Below are 19,400 nucleotides of genomic sequence, written 5' to 3'. Positions count from 1 at the left end.
GATGGCTGGGAAGAAATCTGTACTACCAAGAGTAATATGTATGTAGATGAAATCACAGATATCCTAAAGCAGAATGACACTTTTAAAAAGCAAGATTTGTGTTTTCCTCAAAGTAGGGAGTTTCCATGGAAGAAATGTCAATAATCCAAAACTTTTTCTTCAATTTGATAGTCTCACAGAATTGTCAGCAGCACTGAGAGGATAAATGAACTATTCACCATCACACAGCCAGAATATATCATAAGTGAGATTTAACTTAGGTCTTCCTGATTCAAGGGCAATTATTCACCATACCCCACATTTATCCTCATTAATATACATTAAAACTATAATAGTATTGAGATTACACTGGGGTTTCAGAAATGAATTATAAAGATTGTTCTAAGACATAATGAAAGAATGTCAACAAATGCGCAAAACATCCCAAGTTTAATCACATTTAATTCACTTAAAATTCTTATATATCAAATAGTATGTTAAATATAAGAGCAAATGTTGGTCAATTAATACCATAAAAACAGTACAATTGCCACTAAAAGAATACCATTTAAAACACTAACCTTGTGAGTTCTTCTTGAAGTTGAGCATGGTCAGGTGGAAAGAATTTCACCACAAATTTAACCACAACATGCTTTGGCCCTAAAAGAAATGGAAAAGAAGTCACCTTTAAATTCTCTTCACAGTGCCTTGGTTTCCAAATGAAAAGAGCTTCCAAAATGTCCCAGAAATGACTCGCAGATTGCTAATTCTATAATATATATATTATAATTTTAAATAAAGAAAAAAATAGAAGAAAATAGAAATAAATTATTTTAAATTTTTCTGTTAAAAATAGATTTAAATAGTTCCTTCTTTTCTTACAAACTAAATTATCTACTAAAAGAACTTAGGGTGAGGCAGCTGGGTGGCACAGTGGATAGAGCACTAGCTCTGAAATCAGGAGGACCTGAGTTCAAATCTGGTCTCATACCCTTAACACTTCCTAGCTGTGTGACCCTGCACAAGTCACTTAATCCCAATAGCCTTAGCAACAATAACAACAAAAAAGAACTTAGGGTATTTAAACTGAACAAGAGAAGATAGGAAAGTGATATCCATTCAAGTCTTTAAATAACTTAATCTTTATAGTGTGTGTGTGTGTGTGTGTGTGTGTGTGTGTGTGTGTGTGTGTGGGAAGAAGGGAGGTGAGAAGAGGGGAGGGTATTTTCATTGTTTTACATGGTCTCCAAGGGCAGAACCAGAACTATTGAGAAAGTTGATTATGGAAGAGATTAAATAAAGAAACTAATTAATTAATGAATAAATGAATTAATAAATAATAGATTTAAATTTTACATAACTTCACAAGTAGTGTCTTAATTATGAGTGGGGATAAGGAGAAAACCTAGAACTCAAAACTTTAACAAAAACAAATGTAAAAAAATTTATTTTGAATGTAATTGGGGAAAATATTAAATAAATAAAAATAATTCCCCCCAAAAAAGATTTTAACATTCAGGCAAGTATATTAGAAATAGCATGCTACTGAAAAGTAAAACAGAGGATGTTTTTATTCTCCGGATTTTGCCATAAAATAGCAAATGATTGTATTGGATAAAACAGATCACCTTTTAGGGTTCTGTTGTATAAACCATATGAAGTTTCCTATCAGTTTCAAGATTTTAATTGTTGGAACCAAATTCACATATTAAAACATATATCAGTGAATAAAATCTTCATATGAATTTTTTGATGGATATTAAAGTGGTAAAGATTTAGCCCTGCTTTCTTCTGATACAAGAGGCATGGCACTGGATTCTAATTTTCTGTGATCAGTGCTGAATTTTAGACATATAAGATATATATTTAGATATAGAAAACAAAAGAAAAAGCATCTTCACAAAAATTCGAAAACTAGAGACACTAAATACAGAAATAAAATACTGTGGCAGTAATAAATTCATGAAAAGTTGAGCAGAGGGCTTTTCCAATAGGTTTATGAAAATTAACTCAGAATATTTCCTTCCATCTCAGTTACTTATATTATATGTCCAACATAGTCAAAGAGGGAGACACTCAAAATCTCCTCAGTGATTTCCACTGAAGTGAAATCATGACTAGGCTATGATGCTTAGAAAATATTAAAGACAGGTACACAGAGTACTGCTAACTACAACATGACTCCTCTGTTTCTGTGGTTAAATCAAAATATCTGAAACAGAGGGGGAAAACAAATATTCCTCAAAAGGGTTACTGTGATGCATATAATAAGGGCAAACTACTTTTGCAATGAAGGTATGTTGTAGAGATTTTACTATGTGAAATTGCATGGAGGTTCATAAAAAAAGTCATTTTTACAACACTAAAAAAAGTGACCATCTCCATGTCATGTGAAATTGATTACAACACTTGTAGATTGTAAACTTCCTTAAAACAAAAATTGATGTTTTCTTTTTAATATTGCCCATGTGAAAATTGCTAAACAATACCAATAATTGTTATTTAAATGAGTGAATGAGCATATTTCATTTTCTACATCTATAACTTCTCTAATTAAATTTTGCAAAGTAAGAACTTAAATTATAAGAAAACACACAGCAGATATCATACCTATACTTGGTTGTGTGTTCCCTAAATATGTGCTTTTGTATATAATCTCAGAGACAAAGACAACCCCATAAATAACCATGTTCTTTGCTCATCTAAAATAATGATAGTCATGTTGCTGTTGAGTAACTAATCAGAAAGCCACTGGGATTATAAGTGATTGAGATTAACCATTTCAGATCTGTCACTAACCCTGAATGCAGAGAAAGAAAAGAGTGAGAAGAAGTAAAAAAAAAATTTTTTTTCATATTCTCATATGCTCTGTATTTCTGTTGATCTTTCTCTTCCCTCCCTGGGAAGGAAGTTCTCCCTTCCCAGTTTTTGCCCTTCTCTCTCTCCCCACAACCCTGACACTCCATATCTCTCTCTCCACCTCTGTCCACCTCTGTCCACTCCCCACTTCTATTCCCATTCCGTTCCTTCTCTTTTCTGTTCCCCTCCCTAACACAAAATTCAAATTCAATGAAAAGTATGAAGTTAAGCCTCCTCTCAGAGAGCTGCTTTCAATATAAAAATTAAAAAAGTAAACAGCAGCATAGGCTTATATATTTGATATTAAGAAAATATGAATTTAACTCTTCACACCTTAATTCACACCTATAAAATAGGCTTTTTTTAAAAGGTGAAATTTAGAGGTGGCAATAGTATATGAGAGCCAAAAAGTGATTCATGAATAATTCCCTTTCTCCTCCTCTAAGATACCAGTAATACATGCCAATATATATGTGTGTGTATGTACTGTGTGTGTGTGTGTGTGTGCACATGCTCATGCACAAGTAAAATTTCTGACTAAATTACTCTTTGGCTTAATGATATGTGCTAGTTACTAATCAAAGACATTTTTGATTTGCAAAGTCGAATTCTGATTGCTAACTTGTTACATTTAAAGCAGTATAATTTTCAAAGATCATAGCATGCTGGATGATGAAAGACAAAGAGACCAAAAAAACCTCCCCGCTCCCCCCCTCCTCCCCGGCCAATAAACTCCAACTCCTAAGACTCTATATTTAACTATGTAAGAAGAAAGCTACTTCTAATTCAGCATTTACCACAAATGTTAAATAGATATACTTACTTCTGATCTGTTTCACAATAGGTTTTAAAAGATCCAGCCATACCTAAAAAACAAACAAAAAACAAAAAGCAGATTGAGACATTAGCTCCTAATGAATAATTACAAACATTTTAAGATTGCTCAAATCTGTTGAAATTCAAAATATTTTTTCAATGTGTCTTAGACCGTCTGCTATTTAATTCTCTAGAACAAGATCTCTTGCATTGTCTAAAAAATGAAATAGAACAGAATAGAATAAACTAGTCTGTTACTTATAAGAAGGATCCTGAAAATCAAAATCTAATCTCATCTCAGCAAGTGACTAACAGCAGAATATGAATTTTTCTCTTTTCTTTTATGCTTCCTCTTTGCCAGCAATTCAGAAAACATCAGTCCTGGTTGTGAGCATCTCTTCCTGTCTCTCAAATAAACTAAAAGTACTAAAATGTGGACAACTTTCAAATATGAAAGACAGGGGAAATTATTGAAAACTGATTCAATTTATTTCTAAAGAGTAAATGCATTATTTTCCCCTCTTTACCAACATAAATTAATGTGGATTCCACTAATTTGGGTTGTGTGAATGTCAATTCAATTAACAAATATTCATTGGCATCTGCTATTGGAAAAGCACTGTGCCAAGCACCAGAGATGCAAAAACAAAAATTATGTAGCCCCTACTCTCAAGAAACTCACATTCTCACTGGAGGGATACAACACGTTCACAGATAAGCAAATATAAGGTGATTAAAGGAAGATAATTATATGTATCAAGGAGCAGTGTAGCAGTGTAGTGGGTAGAGAGCTCAGTTTGGAATCAGGTAGACCTGGATTATTGTCTCTTTATACTTACTATCATGACCATGGGTGAGTCACTTAATTTCTCAATATTACAGGTAACTCTAAAAAATTGTAAATTGAAGAAAAGCTGCTCTCTGCATGAGTAATGGGGATTTCTACATGGAAGAAAGCATAATATTGCCTGAAAAACAACTCTAAAAACCCTATGTATGTACAAGGTTTCCCCTAATAAAATGAAAAGTCCTTGCTGGCGTTTTTGGATAAGCATTTTTGTGGTTCTACTAAAGGATAATTCATTACTAACTGAAAAAAACATAGAAGAACACTAAGCCTTGAAGAAATATAAAGATATAAAGATTCTGATAGGTAAGGAAAAGAATCCTGAGGAAACAGTGTATTCAAGATATGGGAAATATCTTGTGCAATGAAGGGACAGATGGAATGTTAAGTTCTGGGAGAAGCCATTAGTCCAGTTTGATGTGAATTGGGATGAAATAATCTTTTCATCCCAGACTCTGACGAACCAGACTCTGAAGAAATTGAGTTTATTATCAAATTAATAGCATAATGTGACCAGATGCATTTATATTTAAAAGAACTACCCTAAATTATAAACTATTAAGATAATAACACAATGATTTTCTATGTAACAGGATTTTACTATAATTATAAATTAATCTGATCTATTGTTAAAACAAACTTGGCAAGATCCCTCTTCTCAGTAATATTGTTAGTGATTAATTTTTCATATATGCTTGGACGTAATAAAAATGACTTTCCTTTAAAATACTCTCATAATTCACTGATTCTATAATCTTTATTTCACTAATTCATGCTAGCCTTCTTTCTTATTAGATCTAGATTGGTAAAATTGTATAATTAAATTAATCCTTACCACTTACTATACACTTTTCCAGCTCTTTACCAATCCCCAGCCCCAAGAAAAAGAAGGAAAGATAAAATGATAGTATTAAACGTCCTTTTGATTAGCTATATTTATGTTCCCAAGCAATATAGTCTTAAAATGGAAATAAAATTATTGTTAATCTCTGATACTTCATATTGTTTCTATACTTTCCACTTCTCTATGCAAAAAGGAGAGGTAGGGCATCCAAAGACCTGTGTTAAATTCTCTTTTCTTACTCAGAATGGCAAGTCATTTAACATCTAAGAGCCCCAAGTCCCTAAATTTCTAAGGCGCCTAATATATGAAGAACTGCACTGGGAAAGAGCTACTGTTCATGGACTCTTCATATATAAATGAATTCACAGACATGTTCAGACCAAAAAGAAAAAAGCATTTTGCAAGCAATTCAGGACAAAGTAACTATATCTTGGCAACATTTCTAGTACTGTTTTTAAACAGCAACAACAACTCTTTTCAGTCTTTGGCATTTTTGTGAAAACCACCAAATATAAACACCAGTGTGAGCCAACCAGGCATGTGGTTATGAAAAATACAGGTCTGGGCAACATAAAACAGAACTTAAAAAAAAAAATCTCCTTTTGCCCTTTCCATCAAATCAAATGCTGATGATGATTATCATTATAGAATCAGCATGGGTTTGTGATCTGAAAATCCTACCCCCTTTGACCAATCTGAAGTAAAGTTAATCATTTGAAGGTATAGTGATGGGAACTGGGGTTCTCACACTTTCCCCCCAACATTTATTTAATTTTAATTTATGCATAAAACAAGCATTTCCATAACATAGTACATGAAATTTCAAAGTTATCATGAAAATTTCTTTTTTTCCTTCACTCCTTCCACTTCTCTCACACTAGAGAAAGCTACCACTAGACACAAATAAATGGAGAAAAAACCCCATAATACCAGTATTTAAAATTTCTTGTTAATATTTCAGATAAACATTTAAGAAATAGCCATCTCTAGGATAAGGGTGGAAGAGATGGAAGAAAATTGGGGAGGAAAGTTACATAATAACTTTATTATGGTCATGGCGAAAGTATAAAGAGAAATGATATATATTGGACTAAGTCAGCTTCGAATAAAGTCATTTTCTTGCTTACTTAGAAATAATAAAAATAGTAACCACAATAACAACTCAGGTTTAGTTAATTTAAATCCACTAACATAAATTTGATTATAAAAAGAAACAAAGATTCTGAACTTATCTTTTATTATCATTGTAATTCCCAAAGTTCACAATGTAGTCCCTTTCTCTTCTACCACAAAATATAAACCAATTAAGTCTTGCATTAGCACAAAATTATGCATTTCTGACTGTTTACATAAAATTCCACCAAGATATATTTTATTTTAAAAATAGGTTTCTATTGATTTTTTTAAAAATATATCAATAGGAGCAGCTAGGTGGTGCAGTGGATAGAGCACCAGCCCTGAAGTCAGGAGGACCTAAGTTCAAGTGTGACCTCAGATACTTAACACTTCCTAGCTGTATGACCCTAGGCAAATCACTTAAGCCCAGTTGCCTCAGCAAATAAATAAATAAATTATATATATATATACACATATGCATATATATCCCTTTCCAACCTCTTCCCAAGGAGTCATCCTATGTTTTTTTTTTTTTTTTTAAATAAGCAAGGGGGACAATGAGCATAACTAATTAATGCATATGTGCAATATTTAACACTTGTGGCTCTCCTACTTCTACAAAAGGACAGAGCTGGAGTTCCACAAAATTTTAAAGGAGAGGAATAGCAGGGTTAAAAATAATTATCTAATTCCAAATATAAACAGAGCAAAATCATATGTAGTTCCCGGACTAAGGTAATATATCAGATCACAAAACATACGAAAGATAGTTATGAGATAATGTCAAGACTGAACAGCAAAGTTAAACATTTGAGATTTAAGGACTTTTAAACATTTCATATGCACAATTTAATAGAAGACGTACTGTATTTAATAATTAAGAAAAAACTTCTTATAAACATGTCTAGTATAAGTCAAAATCCTAAAAATTAAAGCTTGATAAAGCTATAAATGATAGTTAAAAATTATCCTTCATTAGTATCAATATTTTATAATTCAAAGTGAATGGGGGAAGATCATAATATAAAGAAAGCACATGATGATTACATGCTATGAAGGAAATATGATAGGTAGAGTCATAAAAGAAAGAGATTATTATGGCTGTATGCTTAGAGGGTGATGTAACATGAGTGTTTTTTATTCTTCTAGCTTCCTGTTAGTATTCTGTTCTTTTCATATGAACCCTATGATTGTTATGGTAAGTTCTGCCCATACCCTCTTGAATTCTTGTTAACTGGCATGTGACAGCAGATTTTAAAAGCAAAAAGTAAATAAAAAAGCAAAAGAAATAAAAATTGGATATGAAGAACAGGACACATGAGGATAAAAGTTAACTCTAAATCTGATAATTATAAACTAAATGAAGGATTAATATTATTCTACCTACCGTGATCTTTTTATGATCTGGAAACTCAAGGCCAAAGTAGTCTCCTTCAACTAAGTTTAGGTGGTTACAAACTGCATCCAACAACACCTTCCCTGGAGCTCTTTGCTGTAAAACAAAACAAGAAATTTCATCTTAGCGAATGACAAAAACAACTCAAATAAATGAAAATGCAGTAACCATTTACTGGAGTGCAAGTGCCAGTACTATTGGCAGAGTAAGAGTATAGGTAGGCAGGAGAAGTACATTGGAATAATTCTTGTTCGCAAGTTTTTTAGAATTATACAGTCTTGTTAGTCAATTTGCATTTATTAAGCACCTACTATCTGCCAGGTTTTGTACTAAGTGATGCAGATAAAAACAAAGGCAAAACAAACATTGTTCAGTCTAAAGAACTCTAGCATTTTCTTAATTTGAATCATAATCTAAATTAACAAGCTAAAATAGACCTAATTGTGGTCTGCAGTCCTCTGGTAAGAATGAGATGAATTTTAGGAACTAATTAAATGTCCAATAGATGTATTTGATAATAGCAGTTAGGATCTAGTGATTTATAAAACAACTCACCTATTCTAATACATAAAGATAAAATCTAGAAATATCCATGTGAAATAATAAACTGATTTTCCCTCTTAAAGATCACTTATGCTACTAAAATTCTTACCATATGTCCAAGATACACACACACACACACACCCATATTATATTACAGGAGAGTCTCCAGGATATATAACAAAACAGAATGTACTAGTCCTAGACACAGAGAAATACTGTCAGCTATTCCCTAGCTATGTTAGTCAGCATAAAATAAAGTCAGTCAGTAAGTCAATAAATGTTTATTAAGTGTCTATTATGTGCTAGGCAATGTGTTAAGTACTGGGGATATAAAGAAGGCAAAAGACAGAAGTGAGCTACCTACCCCCACCACCCCAATGTTCACAGTTTAATAGATGAGACATTCAAAAAAACTACGTACAGGATAAATTATAAATAACCAAAAGAGGGAGGCTATTAGAATTAAGTGTGATAAGAAAAGGCTTCCCCAAGAAGGGTGGAATTTTAGTTGGAATTTTAATGAAGTCAAAGAAATTTAATTTGCTCATTCTTATTCCATCACCATGCACTAAATATGGAACCTTATTTTGATAAAACCTCTATTCTACTCAAATCATATAAGCCTTTTGTTCTAGTTCCTTAGAAGACTATCTTGACTCCAGAATTCATGTGAAGGGCCTAAAAAAAATAGACAATTATTTAGTCAATAGTCTCTTATGCGTTTACTACAGCAAAATAAACAAATATAAGGATAGTGGTCTTTTAAATAGGATAAATAAAAAAATTGTGTAAGAGGATCTACACTATAGGTGTGTGTTTTTTTAACCAAACAAACAGAAAAAGAACCCAAGATTTCTAATCCCTTGACAACACCATCAGACAATACTTCCTTTTGGAGGTAAATTACAAGAATGACCAACCAATTTCCAGATCAATTGGCAAGTACTCAAATTTCCCAAAGAATTCCAGGAACTAAGTGAACTTCATAAACCTGATCTGATCTGGCTTTGCAGAGTCTGGGAAATAAGCCTTATAAATTCAATACTCTAAGTCTGAATTGAATACAAAACCCAAAATGCAATGAATACCTTTGTGGACCTGACTTTATCCTAAATGTTTTACAGGCTACATAAAAGAAGCTTAGTATAATGCCTGGCACATAGTAGGTATTTAATAAATATCTGATTGATTGAAGTAAAATGCTATCAATGTTCTAAAATGAGTAGTTGTTCTTTAAACATAAGAAATTTTGGAAATTTGTGAGAATGTTTCACTATTGTTAATTAGTGGTGAAACAAATCTATCAGTCTTAAGTGTTTAAAATACTATTTATACTGTCTCAAAACTATGCAAAAATCACATGACTAAATATCTCTAAGAAATAATATATTCCTAATTGATGTCTAGAAACTAATCAGAAAATGTAAAACCAGATAACTTTTTTGAAGAACATTCCAGACTTCCTTTAAGAAACAAAGAAAAAACTCTCTCAATGTGACAATATGATAACATTCTTTAAATCAATGTTTGTTGACTGACTGACTGACTCACAAAATGCCTAAAATTCAACATAGCTTCCTGTTTGTTAAATACTTTCATAGTTCAACAAGAGAGGCCCTCTACAACACTATCTCAAAAAACTAAATTTGAAAAAAACAAAACAAACAAAAAATGAATTTGTTTTTATGTGATTCTGATAAACAAACACATGTATATTGATTGTGTTTGTGAGCAAGAGAATACATCACACCACCACTGAGATTCCATTATAAGGATTTAAAATGGTAGTCACGGAATAACAAGTTTAATTCAATAATTATGTGCTGAATATTTCTCTATATGCTAATGGCACTATAATGGATGCCAAGGATTTTTAATTTAATTTTTCTACTTTTTCTACATCATATTACTGAGCACAGTTTAAAACATGTTCAGATACTATCTTATCAAAATATCTTGAATCTTTATGATTTTGTAAGATTACCTGGATATACCATTCCCACAGAGGTGGATTAGATACTGAAAGGATTCTCCTAATAGAAGTAGGATGAAAGGACTCATCACTTCCAAGACAAGGAATCTCTGTTTCTTCCAGCAGGACAATTTTTGTTCTTACAATATAGCATTTAGCCAATTTATAAGAGCATTGCATCAAAATGCCAGGTCAACCATCTAAGCTTTCTGTCAACATCCTTTTCTTGATAGTTCTGACAGAGTCCAAGAGTATTTAATGTCTCTCCTACAAGACCAGATCATCTTGAACTTATCTGCACTATAAAATGTCTGAAAAGTTAAAGATATGAAAGCAAAAGAAACTTAACATTTCATATCTGTTTTGTCCAAAGTGCAGTCTTTTCAAATGTAAGAAAGAAACTATAACTATGCAATAAGGGTCTTATGCATGTGCAAATCCCATCGACTGATATGGATAGAGCAACTTTTTTCACATGGGGCAATGAAACATTCTTTCAGCAGAAGGAAAAAACACAAGAAATGGAATGTTTGAAGTATGGTAGAAGTACAGAAATTCTGTTACTGACTCACTTAAATTCAATTCACATTCGAATTAAGATATCACTTTGTGATGTAACTATCTCTCTTGAAAAACAAAGGACAAACAGCAGCAAGTGACTCTGTGTGGCTAACCCTGTATGAAGAAGCAAGCTTATGGATTGATCAAAGGGATTTATCAATTTCAGATTCTTCCCAGGTACCTCATTTGGTGATTTCTTCATTCATATGATATGGTGAGAGATTATTTTGTAAAGAGAAAAGCTAAGGGGATTTCTCCCTTCTGATATCATAGAGACCTGTGAAAAGGCTTCTGAGTCTGTGAGCTCAAACTATCAGGAGGGTAATCCAGCATTCCAGTGTTCCACAGCTTGGATTCCAGAGCCATAGCTGCATAAGTGCCCAAAGGGACAACCTTTGGTGACTTAAGGCCCAAGGAAACAGATAAGAACATATCCAGACCAAGGAGGTATAAGGGAGAAAATGCCCCTAAGGGGTACCTCATAGGATTTCCCCCCTGCATATTCTATGTTTCAGTGATCCTAGATTGCTAGTTAAATGTTCCTTTATTTTCCTAGCTCTCCACCTCCTTGTATTTGTTCTTTCTGTTCCATCTACTTGGATTCTTTTCTTCCTCTATGTAAGTTGAAATTTTGCCCATCCTTAAAAGTTCAATTCAAATGCCATCACCTCTCCATAAAGCCAAACCAACCCAAGAACAGATAATGACCTCCTACAACCTCAGATCAAACACTCACAAGATGAAATTTAAAACTTGAAAGGATTTACAAGGTTATTTAGACCAACACTCTCATTTTATAAATGGGGAAACTGAAGCTCACAGAGGTTAAGTGTACTTCTCCAAGGCTATATATAAGTATTAAATGTTAGAGTCAGGATTTGAACTCAAATCTTCTAACTATAATTATTAGATATCACCATTACATCTTTAGGAGATATATAATAATAATAATAACAACAACAACAACAAAGTCTAACCATCCTTCCTTGGAAATTCTGGGGAAGAGGAAGCATGAATTATCTGCTACTAAACCTCCTGCATTTCTGTATACCAAATAATATATTAGTGATCTTTACTCTTCCCAGAAAAGATGAGGAATCTAAAAGCCAGCTGTGCAAAAAGGCACTTAATTTCAAATCATGCATTTTAGGCGCATTTTTCTATTGAAAGCTGACCAAATTACTTTAAAACTACAAGATTCATAATTCCAAAATGCTAAGGTAAACTATTGAGGTTTAAAGTAGGTATACTATATTTATCATTAAAAATAAGCACATAAAATTTTTAAAAGAAATTGAGCAATTGAATATTTAATAAAAATATTAAGATTAAAGTTATTGCAAAATATTAATTTTTAAAAGCTGAACAAAAAAATAACATAATTTTAAAATGTCTCCATTATTATTTGAATAGGGTACGGTATTTTTAGGCTAAATAAAGGCATGATGTTAGTACAAAGAAAAGAAAACCAACCCTTATATCTTGAGTGTGGTCTGTTGAGATCAAATATACTTCTCTACCATTATTATAAGATCCTCAGAGAATGAGATTGGCAAAATATGTCCACAAGCACAATAGAAACAATTAAAATTATAATGCATATTTTTTTAAAAATAATAATAGGATCACAAGTTGTACAAAAGAACCTTATAAATCATTTAGTTCTATTCTTCCCACTTTGCAAATGAGCAAACTGAGGTCCAGGGAAAAGTAAATACATAACAAAATTATTATTGCTGTTTTTCTTTTTTGGTAGTTCTTACTTGTAATGCAAATGATGTTTGAGTTTTAATGTGGTAGAAAAACAAGTAGACTGATTTCAAACTGTGGGTTCATAGTTTCCTAAGTTTTAATGGTCTATTCATATCATCCTAAGATACTAAATTTTAAAGGATGGAATGACAAGAACAATATAACAATTTTTGGAGAATGTCTAGCAAGTAAACTTTGAATTATAAATATTATGCATTTCCACATTTAGCTACAAGTTCTGAAAATACTGAATCAAATTTGTCTCATTTGGACACATTTTCAATTCTTCCTATTTTCAAGTCATTTTGATTAAATAAAATCTCTTTCATCCCCTTCATCTTTAAGAGAATCAAAAGCATAAATACTTCTTCAGAAAGATCCGAATTTACCTATGAGGGCTAATGTGGACACAAAAAAAGTGTAAGTGAATATATTTCCCCATTTATAAGTTAAGCATAGTCTAACAGATTTCCTGTGATATAATTGAAGATAAAATCTCTAAAGATGATGTATGGCTATATTTATAAAACTTACATCTCCTGAAGTTTCTAATTGTGTGGGGAACTATTTTGGCATTCATTATTCATTCACTCACTCACTCACTTACTCACTCATTCATTCATTCATTTAGATTTTTCTGGACAAGGTGAAAGAGGAAATTCTTTGCCTCAATTGCTACCTAACCTTAAGCAATCAATGAGTGCAGCCTTAATCAAACTGAAGACCCTACCTTAAAAAAGCCAAGGTATCCCATTGCATCCAGGGCCATCTCTATTCATACTCATCTATATCTGGCCACTAGATCCAGATGGCTCTGAAGGGGAAACTGAGGCAGGTGACTTTGCACAGCCTCCCTCACTTAAATCCAATTCACTTGCATGTCATGGTGTCATCTCCCTGATATCATGGTCTTCTTCAATAACAAAGATGGCAGCCCTGTTTGTAGTAGCTAGAAGCTGGAAAATGAATGGATGCCCATCAATTGGAGAATGGTTGAGTAAATTGTAGTATATGAATGTTATGGAATATTATTGTTCTATAAAGAATGACCAGCAGGATGAATACAGAGAGGACTGGTGAGACTTACATGAACTGATGCTGAGTGAAATGAGCAGAACCAGGAGATCATTATATGCCTCAACAACATTACTGTTTGAGGATGTATTCTGATGGAAGTGGATCTCTTCGATAAAGAGACCTAACTCAGTTTCAGTTGATCAAAGATGGACAGAAGCAGCTACACCCAAAGAAAGAACACTGGGAAATGAATATAAACTGCTTGCATTTTTGTTTTTCTTCCCGGGTTATTTATACCTTCTGAATCCAATTCTCCCTGTGCAACAAGAAAACTGTATATATTGTATCTAGGATATACTGTAACCTATTCAACATGTAAAGGACTGCTTGCCATCTGGGGGAGGGGGGGGGGGGAGGGAGGGAGGGGAAAAATCGGAACGGAAGTGAGTTCAAGGGATAATGCTGTAAAAAATTACCCTGGCATGGGTTCTGTCAATAAAAAGTTATTTAAAAAAAAAAAAAAAGAACAAAGGAGAAACAGTAATCATAGTGTGTAACAATGTTAACTATGGAGGCCATGCTCATAAAGACTTTCAGTTCCTATGAAAGAGTAAGGGACCCTCTCCTAAAGACACTGGGTCTAGGAAATCATTATACATTTCAACAACAATACTATATGATGATCAATTATGATGGATGTGGCTCTCTTCAACAATGAGAGGAACCAAATCAGTTCCATTTGTTCAATAATGAATTGAACCAGCTACACCCAATGAAAGAACTCTGGGAAATGAGTGTGAACCACCACATAGCATTTCCAATCCCTCTATTTTTGTCTGCTTGCATTTTTTTTTCCTCAGATTAATTTTAAATTATTTCAAAGTCCAATTCTTCTTGTGCAGCAAAATAACTGTATGGCTATGTATATATATAATGTATTTAACATATACTTTAACATATTTAACATATATTAGTCTACCTGCCATCTGAAGGAGGGAGTGGAAGGAAAGAGGGGAAAAGTTGGAACAGAAGGTTTTGCAATTGTCAATGCTGAAAAATTACCCATGCATATATCTTGTAAATAAAAATCTATTAAAAAAAAAAAAAAGACACTGGGTCTACTTTACCTCACTTTTATTACAAACTGCTATCCGGAAATTACTTCCCTTAGTTCATTCACTCACTATTCCCCCAACTGGCATATCATGAAAGCATTGGAGGCCATGATTTTCAAGATTTCCTCACTAACTTTTGCGCCAGTAGACACCCTGACACAACACATAAGACTTCCCAAAGCTTGGGATGCTTGCTGATGATCATTATCAAATGCTCAAATAGAACTGCCAATTCATTTACATGGATATTCTTTCTAACAATATAGACTGCAACTCATATGTTTGCCCATCTTGTCCAAATACTCATCTATGTCCTTCCCTAATTTCAAACAAGAGTGCATCCAACATGTTTGCTTCCTTTTAACATTGTAATAAAACACTATCCATCTGTCATTCCTTTCCTTATCCCATAATCATCCTCCTTCTTTTTCCTTCTCTGATGGTGGCTTTTCCTCCAACTCTCTTCAAAGTTCTTCATTGATTTTCCTTTGCTTTCTGTGTTCTATTTTTTTTTAACTGTTTCTATGTTTCACAACCAACAACCAAAAAGTGCTTATTGACATTTTTCCCATTAATACTGTTTATAAAAATCATTCAAAATTATTTGGATATAATAGAAAATAACTCCCATTCAACAAGCCAGTTAAAACCTAATTATATAATTATAATTTATGTAATAATTATATAATTTATATAGTACTTTTAGCATTTACTAAAATACATAAATATTTTCATTTGATCTCAACAACAACCTTGTGCTACTTTTATTCCCATTTTACAGACAGGAAAACTGAGATTATGGGAAGTTAAGTGAACTAAGGTCTTATATTTGGGTAACTGAAACAAGATTTGAATTCAGGTATTCCAGATTCCTAGCAAAGCTAGGTAGCACAGTTGATAGAATGTGGGGACTAGCATTAGGAAGACATCTTCCTGAGTTCAAAGCTAGCCTTAGACACTAACTCCAGGTGAGTTACGTAACCCTATTTGTCTCTGTTTCCTGATCTGTAAAATAGGTTAGAGAAGAAAATGGTATATCACTCCTACATCTGACAAAAAGAACAATAAAATGAAATCCAAATGGGATCACAAAGAACCAGATATGACTGAAGCAACTGAAAAATAACGACTTGTAGAAGTAAAGTCCAGCCCTTTATTCAGTAGACTAATTGTCCCAATATCATATGTGAGATATAACAGGAAGATGTAAGTTGATCAAAGGTATATATCACTGTTATGGAAGAGATCCAACTCAGAGCTGAAGTTGAAGGAGAACTTATAGATGATGAGGACCCCCAAATATCTCTGTTTGTAGGTGACATCATCTTGATGGCTCTGTCACAGAACTCAAGGGTCACAGAACTAGATCTATAACCACTCAAAAAAGTTTGACTTGATCTTCCACAATAGAAAATCCAAGTTGAATAACATTTATTGCCCATAATTTGACATGCAATTAGGTGGACAAACAACTTGTCCTTTGGTATGGGTAGCTGGGACAAACAGTTCAAACATACAATGAATCAGGCCCAGAATTACATAGGAGGAGATTGGATCAGATTGCCTTCAGAAAATTGAAATGTAACTTTAATAACCAGAAGTTTCTCACAGAAATAAAGTCTTATCTTTGTAAAAATGACATTTAATTATATATACAAATCAGTACATAAATATATCTTCTTCCTGGAATCTTTAAGGTATTATGAGTTGTTTTTCCTTTGTGGGTTTCCCTTCAGATTCACTTTAACATCACCCACCTAAATTTAAATGTTATTGGGAAGGAGAGGAATTTAAACTCTACCATGTGATTGGTCCCATCCTTATTAAAAACCCTTGGCTTCTATCCGTCCATTCTGCCTATACTGGATTATATGGCAGTTCTGAAATGGAAAGCAGAAGAAATTACTTCATTATCCACTTAGATATAATTTCAAATAATGTGGCACAGTTATGGACACTTGGGAACTCCTGTAACAAATTGAACAATTTCATTAGAAACAAGCAAAAATTGATCTTTTTTGAGAATAGGATTCAAGTTTGGCTTATCTTTTTGAGTCTGACAAACAATTTAATATAGCAAGAACTTCAATGAAATATTTTTTTAAAAATAATCTCAGTAGATATCCAGTGCACATAGGACAAATGATTGGCATTTCTTTTGAGCACACCTGTACATGTAGAAAACAAAGGGTATCCTCATTGTTTCATTTTTTTTTCTATTCTGAGTGCCTGCTACAAATACTGGTATATGGGAGCCATCTAATAAGTGCTCCTTGAATTAAATCACCAGCAGTGCCATTTTCAATAACAAACAACTGATGAGGTCAGGATAGCAATCCCAACTTTGAAATAAGCATGTGACAAATTCACAATGGCCATTCTCTTTGGTAAAAGGCAGGTTTATTTAGGAGAAGAGGTGACTGACAAAATAAGAGGTAAAATAGGCACCAAGAGTGATATGAAAGAATTGGGAGAACATAAAGTTAGAAAGGAAAGGAATTTGGAAAAATCTATTAAAAGAATATGCCATTAAGTTTGGTTATGTCACTGACTGGCAGATTAGATCTATAGCAGACAAATCGGCATTAGCTAGGTAATAAAGAGAAAAGCACCATTAAAGGGAAGGCACTATGAGAAAGAGAGAGTACCTCAGAGTGAGCTTAGTCCTGAAAAGAACTTAGCAAAGATCTTCATAATAAGCAGATCTTTTCTAGGGAAATACAGCCTTGGGGTTTCTTAGGGAAGTAAAGGCAAGAACTCAGAGAGAGGAACAAGGAGGAGAGGAAGCTCAAAAAAGGGGATCAAAGAAGAGTCAGATGGAATACCTGATAAATTAAAATTAATGATATGCTAATCAATATTTCAAAAGGTTGTTTAAAGATACCAGAGGTTGGAGGTTGATAACTAGTTCCTTCCTCACAATCACTCTATACAAATGGGATAGTTTGGGAATTGATTATATTGATGATAGTTGATTGGACTTCTTCCTGACAGGGAAAGATAGGCAATACAGATCAAAATAATGATAGGACAGTTCAAAGTATATACTTCCTATTTAGCAGGTACTAACTTCTCTCCTGACCAGCTTGTCTATTTGACATTCAAAACAAAATTCATTATCTTTCCTCCCAAATTCTTCCCTTTTCCTAAAGTGCTTACTACTGTAGAAGGTACTATCATCTCCAAGCTTGCAATCTCAGGGTAATCCTCAATTCCTCATTTTTGCCTGCTCAGCCCAAGCACACAATCTGTTGCTAGGTTTATTGTTTCTACTTTCATAATATCTCTCTTCCACTTCCCCTTCTCTCTACTCACACAGCTAGTCACCTTTATTACTTGACACTTCACACTAAAATATTCTTCTGGTTGGTATCCCCACCTCAGTCCATAGATTCATCTAGCCAAGTGATCTTCCTAAAATACTGCTCAGATTGTGTCACTCTCCACCTACCTTCACCATCATGTTCAATAAATATCAGCATTTCACCCCCAAAATCAAATATAAAATCATCGTTTTAATTTCTAATACGTTTTAGTACTTGATCCTTTTCCACCTTTCTGGGCTTTTTTTTTTTTTTTAAATTCTTTATTCCCTTTCATATACTCTACTATCTAGTGACAGTGGTCTTCCTGCTGCTCTTCACACAATGGCTGGCCCCCAATTTCAGGAAGGATAATTCTTCACTCCCACTTCATAATTATTTCAAGATTTTACTCAAATCCCACCTTCTTCAAGAGGCTTCTCCCACCTCAGAGTGATATCTCCTCCAGGGCAGGGACTGACTTTTACTTTTTTATTTTATTTTTTTTTAGTATCCTCAACATTTACCATAATGACTGACACATAATAATTGCTTATTTCCTTACCTTTCCTTTCCCATTTCCCAGGAACCTAGTGCTCTTTTTATTATAATATATCAATTCTCTTAAGAAATCCCAAGCCCTTAGGCAACCCATTACAAATGGGGAATATGTATTTTTATTTCCATATTGTTAAAGAATCACCAACAATTCTCCATACCACTGCCAGAATGTTTCTTATATCTATATCTAATTGAGTCACATTACTTCTCTCTTCATAAATCTGAATTGGGTTTCCTATTTTCTACTATCCAAACTGTTTTCTTTGCCCAGCAATCAAGTCTCCTCTCCAACCTACCTTTCCAGTCTTTATTATTCCCCTCTTTGAAACTAAGAGGGAAAAGTGAATTATCTTTCATGAAAAGATTAATTTTGCTTTAATAACCCACAACCAAAGTAAAACTATAAAAACATTTAATGTAATAAATAGATGACTTCACAATTTTCTCCTCCAAGGACTTTAACAATAAATTGTATTGTAATGTAAATTCCCTTCTATCTAGAAGGGATTAACCTTGAAAAAAATTCCCTTAGAAAGGAAAGTAAAAAGTGTGATATATGCTAGAAGCAAAGAAAAAAAAATTCTAAACAATCTTAAAATCTTAATTGGCGCCTATATCCTCTGACATCTTTAGATAGGTCTATGCTTCAAAATAGTTCAGTAATATTATTTTAGATAATATTTTTTTCCTTTGGTACTAGATGAGGTCCCTTAGGTCCAA

The 19,400-nt window shown here is 33.1% G+C and overlaps 1 protein-coding gene across 1 annotated transcript in view; it reads right to left on the bottom strand.

Annotated features, from left to right (window-relative positions):
- Nucleotides 1-19,400, bottom strand: part of FARP1 (FERM, ARH/RhoGEF and pleckstrin domain protein 1) — a 299,358-nt gene that overhangs the window by 106,174 nt on the left and 173,784 nt on the right. The window contains exons 3-5 of the mRNA XM_051984043.1: nt 7,849-7,953; nt 3,662-3,704; nt 561-639 (exon numbers count right to left, since the gene is read on the bottom strand). Coding sequence (XP_051840003.1) covers nt 561-639; nt 3,662-3,704; nt 7,849-7,953 — 227 coding nt within the window. The remainder of the gene's footprint in view (nt 1-560; nt 640-3,661; nt 3,705-7,848; nt 7,954-19,400) is intronic.

Source organism: Antechinus flavipes, chromosome 3 (assembly GCF_016432865.1).
Source record: "Antechinus flavipes isolate AdamAnt ecotype Samford, QLD, Australia chromosome 3, AdamAnt_v2, whole genome shotgun sequence".
NCBI classification, from domain to species: domain Eukaryota; kingdom Metazoa; phylum Chordata; class Mammalia; order Dasyuromorphia; family Dasyuridae; genus Antechinus; species Antechinus flavipes.
This window is presented reverse-complemented; position numbering and strand designations above follow the sequence as displayed.